We start from the raw sequence: 8,122 nt of genomic DNA, 5'->3' as shown, positions 1-8,122 counted from the left end.
CTGGCTTTGACAAGCACTGTGGCATTTGGACAAGAACAAACTGGGAGGAGGGTAGAGAGAATAGTGCAACAAGGAATGAATGGAAACCCAAAATCTCTGTAAATGTTTATGAAAATTAATAAAATATAGAAAAAAAAATTTCAGTCAGCAAGAAAATACAGAGGTTACAAGCAAATTATCTGGTAAAATGCTCACTGTCTTGCTTTTTCTACACTTCTTCAAAATGTATCAGGTAAGTTATAAAATCAGAAAACAGAGAATCTGGAATGAAATCTTTATTTCAATACTAAAGACTTAGAAAAAGGAGTTTATACTCATAACATATGACTATTTGATAGTCTAAATAAAGTTCTTGTTTTAAAATGTTCACCATTCATTGGTCACTATTCTCTGAAAAAAATAGGAAAGACAATTTCCTTTGAATTAAACAGAGAAAAACTCAAGTTCTGATTACTGAGAACATCTCCTCTACATCTGAAGCAAACAAATACAAGACTCTGAACTCACCATCATCTTCTCCTAGGAGAGAAAAGAATAAAAAGGATTTTAGAAAAAATCTTACACAGTCCAAATGCCAATTCTATTTAATATGGGGTTAAATGTATTCCTTATAAACATATTAATTTTTTATCATGAAGTCTAGATGGTATATAGTCATCTTGAGAAAAAAGATTTGTTAATAAGAATACAAATACAGGCTAAATAGTACCAAATTTCAGTTTTATACACCAAACAATATTAAAAAAAAATCGCGCTCATGGTCTTTAGGTCAGAACCCACTCACAGCTGATCATCTAGGGGTTTTCTCAGGGTGTGAATCACACTGAAGACTGCCCAGCTTTCTGCCCAAAATTAACAACGGAAACAAAAGTTTAGGTAAAGGAACAAGAAAGTATATTCAAAAGTGATGAAAGAGCAGTCGTTCTTGATTAACAGTCCGTCAGACTTCTTAACTATGTTTCCTCTACTCTGTTTAGGATTCTACAGCTTTGTCTTCAACAAGTTATGATCTGCAGAATCTTTCAGAATCCCATAAATAACAATAATAAAAGGCAGAGGGTCCAGCTAGCTGTGCGACCTCTTCCTCACCTGGGGCAGTCCTGATGTCCCACTAGTTACAGTCATATATATACTAAATGATTTGTAAAGCAAAGGGATGGGAAGAGAATCACAACCCTCACTTAACAAAGAGAACATCTAAGGGCAGTTCACACATTCCAACGCTCCAATTCTACCTCAGGAAAGACAGATCTCAGGCAGAAAATTCCATTTCTGAAGTCAATCTAATCTAAGAAAACAGTGAAATGGCAGATCAATCTTGGGATTCCTCTGTGAGAACGAAGTGAGGACATACCCAGCAGTTTTATATTGGTGTACTGTCATGCTGTTCAAAAGCAACAGGAAAGCCACCAGTGTGATATAAACTTTTCTAATCATCACATTTTACAAATGTAACATACCTCACATGTACCACGTACATATACATCCTCAGTCAAAGTACACTGTAACAGTAATACCTGGCTGATATAAGGGTACCAGTTAAAAGAAAATGCTGCCTTACCAAAACAAAGTCTTAGAATGGAGAAAAAAAACCCCACAAAACCCCAACTGTTTCAGAGTTTTCACTGCAATGGACTAAGATCTTTTTCACAAATTTAAGGTCAGTTTCCCACTAGCTTTATTTCAGGTGTTCACAGCCCCAAGTGGTAGACAGCCACCAGACTGGACAGCTTGGTGCAGAAGGCTGCAATGGGCAATCCCATCTTCTGAAGCTTCTCTGCATAGCAGATCTTAAATTGTGGTTTGCAGATCAGCACTCCAGGAGCACAGCCAAAGACCACTAAAATCTGGCTTCTCAGCCCCACCCCACACCTACAAAAGCAGAACGTGTGTTTAAAATGCTTCTAAGTGACATGAATGCTGACATTTGAGAACTGCATCTGTGAGCAACTGGTCCTCAAACATTGATGCAACACAGAAGTTACATGGGAAGTTTGAGTGGCAATGATGCCTGGGTCTTCTCCCTGTTGTTAAATGTCGTCGAGTAAACTCCCAGTGACTCTTTGAACAACAGATGTGAACGCTGTCTTGTCCTGTGCCATCTCCATCATCTCTGACTCACTAGAGTTCACTGCTGCAGTCACTGTGCCAGTCTCATTGGAGTCTTCCTCTCTTGATAACTCTCCTAGGAATAGCCTCTCCTAGCAACATGCCCAAGTATATGACAGAAAGCTTTGCCATCCTTGCTTCAAGGAGCACTCTGGCTGCATCTTCTCCAATATATGTCTGCTCTTTTGGCAGTCCATGGAATATCCAGCACTCTGCTTCAGTCTGTGCATACAGAGCTCTAAGAGTTCCCAGGGAACCTTTGATACACTTGGATTACTCTATTTTACAAAAAACTCCTCGTTTAGGGTCTAGCAAACTAGATGACAGAAGTTATATAAAAAAGAAACCATGCATGATCTTAAAATTTGAAATCATAGCTTTAACTATGCATTAATATATTTTGGTTAATTCAGAATTAGGAAAAGAGTTACTTTTCAGCACAAAGTTCCGTTGTATAAACAATCTCTAAAAGCCAGCAAATGGACAGAAAGCCTACCTCGGCTGGGTGCCAGAGGGTTTAAAGGGCGATAAACAGAGCGAGGCCTGAAAATCAAGCAAAAAATTCAAACATGGTTTGGCTTTCACGTAACCATCATTTCTCACACACAAAACTAATCTCAGGGGTCCCCCCCATCCCCGCAGCAGCTCCCTCCCACTCCCCTTGAGTTACTTGAAGCAATTCTCCTCATAGATGCTGTTCCACACCCTCCAGGCAGAGGGGCCTTTGTATCCAGTGTAGCGCTCAGGGTTCAGCAGCAGGTCCACGTACTGAGCAGCTGGTGATCGCTCATCTGAAAAGAGACAAGACATGAAAACCACTCCCATGTACCACTTAGCTGACAATTCTGATCACAAAGCAAACTGGACCACCCACAGGTTAGAGAACGACTGTTTTTATAAGCCATCTCCAACTGCAATGATGGGATGGCTGGCACGTCTGTGACTGGACTCGACCTGCTCTTACGTGCCATCAAGGAGATGACAACTCAGGTGACCCTGTGAACGACAGATCTGAGCCCTGCCCTATCCTGCACCATCCTCACTGTCTCTGTCATGCTCAAGAACACTGTTACAGCCACTGTGTCAATCCACTTCCTTAAAGGGCTCCCTCTCTTTCTCTGACCTTCCACTTCCCCAGCATGATGTCTTTTTGCAAGGACAACAGGCCCACAATATGTGAGACCACATTTCTCCATCCTTGTCTCTAAGGGGCAGGTGGTTGCCTCTGATGACAGAAGAAAAATCGCTACCTCTGATTTCTGGTGGTGGAGAAGATACTATCTCACGGACTCCCAAAAGAACAAACAAGTCTGTTGTGGAGGAAGTGAAACCAAGGAAGCCTGACCTTGAGTTTCCAATTAATTTCGACAGCTGACTCGAGAGGATATAAGAACACCTCCTGTACCTTAGGATCCTAGTGCTCATTCAAACAATGCACATTCTTCACCTTGAGGCCTTAACTCCCAAGCTTTAACTATCAGGATTAAAAAGATCTAACAAAGTCAATCTGCTTTAATGTTTTATGTGATTTCTTCTCTAAGGATCTACCTACCAGAAGACAAGCTTAGAAACATTTACTCTGTTAGCTATATTGTATTACAGACTCTTTTTTTACTTGGAATTATAATGTAAATTTAAGATTAATTGGCTTGGTAACTTTGTGATTCAAATATTATTCTTTACGAATTTTTTTTGGGGGGAAAAAATCAAATCATGCTGTCAGTTTATTTCCGCCAGCATACCAAAGAGCTTTCTTACTCTCAAACAATACATAAAGATATCTTTCAGAAACATGGTAAATAAAAAAAAAAAGCATAAAATAAAGAACTCATTTTCCATGGTGAAATACAAATGAGTATTTATTACCCCTCTACTATTTGGTCAACTAACTGGAACATATCTATATTTGTTCCCATTTAAAAGAAAGGTGATCCAACAGAGTGTGGAAATTATCGAACAGTATCATTGATATCATATACAAGCAAGATTCTTTTGAAGATTATTCTAAAATGACTGGAACAGCACATCAACAGAGAACTGCCAGAAGTGCTGGCTGGCTGGCTGTAATTAGAAGGGGTCGTGGTACTAGGGATATTGTAGCTAATGTTAGATGGATCTTGGCTGAAAACAGGGAATACCAGAGGAATGTCTCTATGTTTCATTGATTATGCAAAGGCATTTTACTGTGTGGATCATAACAAACTGTGGCTGACTCTGAGAAGAACAGGAATCCTAGAACACTTGATCGTGCTAATGAGAAACCTTTACTTGGATCAGGAGGCAGTTGTCAGAACAGAGCAAGGAAATACTGCTTGGTTCAAAATTGGGAAGGGTGTACACCAGGGATGTGTTCTATCTCCATAACTTTTGAACCTAAATGCAAAACAGATTATCTGGAAGGCTGGGCTGTATGAGGAGAAGTGTGGCATCACTTGGTTTGGTGGAAGATTCATCAACAATCTGCATTATGCAGATGACACAACTCTGAATGAATCTGCAGACTGAATAAAGAATATTGGAGAGATGGAAACTGTTCAGGTAAAATGCAAACACTGGCCCAAGACTTTTGAGATTTATTATTTTCATTATCAGAATAAAACACATGCAAGGAAAATCCTGCTGAAGATTATAAAAAAAACCCCACACAACACAACAAACCCAACTTGAAGAATATACTGACAAAGAACTAACAGAAATACAAGCCAAGTTTAGAAGCAGCCATGGCATCACATTATCATCACCATCAGCTAGATTTTGGCTGAAAACAGAGAGTAACAGAGGAGTGTTTATCTGTGTTTATCATTGACTATGCATAGGCATTTGACTGTGTGGATCACAACAAACTGTAGTTAACCTTGAGAGGAATGGGAATTACTGAATACCTGATTGTGTTCACATGAAACCTGTACTTGGACCAGGATGCAGTCCTCAGAACAGAGCAAGGAAAAACTGCATGGCTCAAAATCGGTAAAGGAGTATGTCAGAGATATGTCCTGTCTCCATTCTTTTTCAAGCTATATGTGGGACAGATCATTCAAGAGGCTGGAGGCTGGACTTTATGAGGAGGAATGTGGTATCAGAATTGGAGAAGACTCAACAGAAACCTACATTATGCAAATGACACAACCTTGCTTGCTGAAACTGAGGAGAACCTGAAATGTCTGCTGCGGAAGATCAAGGACTGCGATCTTCAATATGGACTGAAGCTCAATCTTTGTCAAGAAGACCAAGATTCTCAACCACTGGGCCAGTTGACAGTACTATCTATGATGGATGGAGAGGATATTGAGGTTGTCAACAATTTTAGCTTGCTCAGCTCCATAATGAACACTCTTGGCACCAGCAGTGAGGAAATAAAAAGTAATTGCTCTGGTGAAAGCTGCTGTTAGAGACCGCTCAAAAGTGCTGAAGAGCAACGATGTCAGTCTAAAGAGTAAGGTACACCTAAATCAGGCCATGATCTTCTCAATTACTTGCACCAGAGAGTTGGACAATGACCAATGATGACAGAAGAATCATCAATGTCTTTGAGTTGTGCTGGAGAAAAGTACTGAAAGTACGATGAACTGCCAAGAGAACAAACAGGTTAATCCTGAAGAGGGCGAAACCAGGCTGCTCCTTGGAGGCAAGGCTTTTGGGATGAAATAGATTTATACAGTAACTGGAGTAATGAGAGTAGGTGTGTTAGAGTCAGTAAGACTAACTCAGGATAGAGCAAAGTTCAGAGCTACTGTACAAAGGGTCACTGTGAGTTGCAGGTTATTCAATGACACTTAAAACAATACTGAAAATGTTAAAAGATACACATCATGCTGCTAGTAAAAATGTGGCTTTTAGAAATGTATGAAGCTTTTAAACTCATTATTTAACTTCTGAGATCTACATTCAGTTTTCCTTAGTGAATTTCTTTTTAGTAATTATATGTGTATAAATAAACTTTACAAATATTTTGAGGCACAGCATAAATACATATTGACTAACTATATGTTCTACTATATTGACTATAGTGGTACTTATGTGTACCACCATAAAGAATGTGTGCAAGTACTCAGACACATGTAAGCCTACTTGTGAGCAGGGACATCTAGGATTGCAGACTGTACTTGTTAGAAACCTCTGTCCCAACAAAATCAACTGTAAATAGATATACATATATATGTATGTGTATGTGTATATGTATGTATGTGTATATGTTTTAAGGATACTAAAAATCACAAATGTAAAATTATTTTATCAGCTTTTGATTGCTATCTTAAACATATTATCAATGATCTTAATAACTGTTCCCTTAACTACATCTAAAGTTGTTTTTAAAAAATGTAAGACTTTTCTTTTCCAAATTCCAGTAAGTGTGGGTTTTGTTAACCCATACAAATGACGAACTAGCCCCAGCCCAGGGCTGAATGTGACAAGCCCTTAGCTTTATACAGAGAAAGAGCTCCTTTTTGTCTTTGTGGTTTCCATGCTGAAGTGACAGAGATGAGCGGCTGTGTGGTCCAAAAAGCCTAAGCCATTTACTATCTGTTCAGAAAGATTGGCAACATTTAAACTACACAGAGAACTTCATGGGATCCAGGAGTGTGAGCGGAGGGGGTGAAAAGGAAGCAAATACAGGGAGAGGAGTCATCACAGACACACCAGTGCTGATGCCCATCCTTACCCCTAAGTCACCTAGAAAACGACTTTAAAGAATTTATTCCTAAAGAGTAACTTCGATTTGTCAAGTTATAACATTCATTCAGTTAATCCAGTTTACAGTCTACGGGACAGTGAATAAGTGAATAGATGAAGAAGTGATGCCTTTGAGTTGTAATTTTGGGGAGGAGTACTGAATATCCCACAGACTGCCAAAAGAACAAACAGGTATGTCCTAGAAAGGGTGCAGCCAGAGTGCTCGTTGGAGGCAAGGATGGTCTCATACTTCAGGCATGCTGTTAGGAGAGGCTATTCCTTGGAAGGGGACATGATGCTTGGAAAATAGAGAGTTAGCAAAAGAGATAGACTGACACTGTGATTGCAGCAATGGGCTCAAGTGTGTCAGAGATTTAGAGGTGGGCACAGGACAGGACAGAGTTCAGATCTGTTTATAGGGTCGTTATAAGTTGTACTTGACCCAATGGCATCTACAATTTATCTTCCATGAGAGAGCTCAGAGGGCTTAGTGACTTAAGGAGTTGCACTGTCAACCATGCAGTTCGAATCCACCAGTTACTCTGTGGGAGAAAGATGGGCAATCTATTCCTGTGTCATTTAAAGCCTCTGAAAACCCGTTGAAGGGTCAGCTATGGTTTGGTTCTGATTCAAGAGTATACAACACATCCTCCCTCATGAAGGTTTCTCTTCTTCCTCCCTCTACAATTCTGTTGTAGTATTCAAATATTTCATTAAATCAAAACCCCTAAATCGCCTGTGACTTCATCCATAGCCACTGGTGAGAGTCAGCGCCCAGAGCCATCAGGGGCTTTAAGCTTGTTGCTCACTACTGTGGTGTGGACAGCTGAAACCCAGGCCCCGACAGGCACCGCGGTGGGGGTGGGGGACCCAGACTCTACTTCATGCTCTGCTGGAGAAGGAGGGGCAGTCTCCTGTACCAGTCAGATCCAATTTGACGGTACACACACACACACACACACACACTCTTTTTCTTCTTCTTTTTTAAAAAAAGACTACTTCAGCCGTCGCGGCCCTCTGCCCGGGGCGGGCTGCCCTCAGCCCCCAGCTCGGGGCGAGCCGTCGTAGCCCTCTGCCTGGGGCGGGCTGCCCCCGGCCCTCTACCTGGGGTGAGCCATCGCGGTCCCCTGCCCGGGGTGAGCCGTCACGGCCCTCTGCCCGGGGAGGGCTGCCCTCGGCCCCCAGCTCGGGGCGAGCCGTTGTGGCCCTCTGCCCGGGGCGGGCTGCCCTTGGGGAGCCATCGCGGCCCTCTGCCCGGGGTGAGCCGTCGCGGCCCTCTGCCCGGGGCGGGCTGCCCTCGGCCCTCTGCCTGGGGTGAGCCATCGTGGCCCCCTGCCCGGGG

General features: G+C 41.7%; 1 protein-coding gene across 1 annotated transcript in view; it reads right to left on the bottom strand.

Moving 5' to 3' along the window:
* ERO1LB (ERO1-like beta (S. cerevisiae)) overlaps positions 1–8,122 on the bottom strand; it is a gene marked incomplete at its 5' end in the record, with an annotated part of 86,765 nt that overhangs the window by 17,816 nt on the left and 60,827 nt on the right. Inside the window, 3 exons of the mRNA XM_006895389.1 lie at positions 508–519; positions 2,606–2,652; positions 2,780–2,900. Coding sequence (XP_006895451.1) covers positions 508–519; positions 2,606–2,652; positions 2,780–2,900 — 180 coding nt within the window. The remainder of the gene's footprint in view (positions 1–507; positions 520–2,605; positions 2,653–2,779; positions 2,901–8,122) is intronic.

The sequence above is a fragment of the Elephantulus edwardii genome, unplaced genomic scaffold (genome assembly GCF_000299155.1).
Source record: "Elephantulus edwardii isolate Elephantulus edwardi_28Jun2011 unplaced genomic scaffold, EleEdw1.0 scaffold00166, whole genome shotgun sequence".
Lineage (NCBI taxonomy): Eukaryota > Metazoa > Chordata > Mammalia > Macroscelidea > Macroscelididae > Elephantulus > Elephantulus edwardii.
The sequence above is the reverse complement of the archived record's forward strand: the minus strand, read 5'-3'. Positions and strand labels throughout refer to the sequence as shown.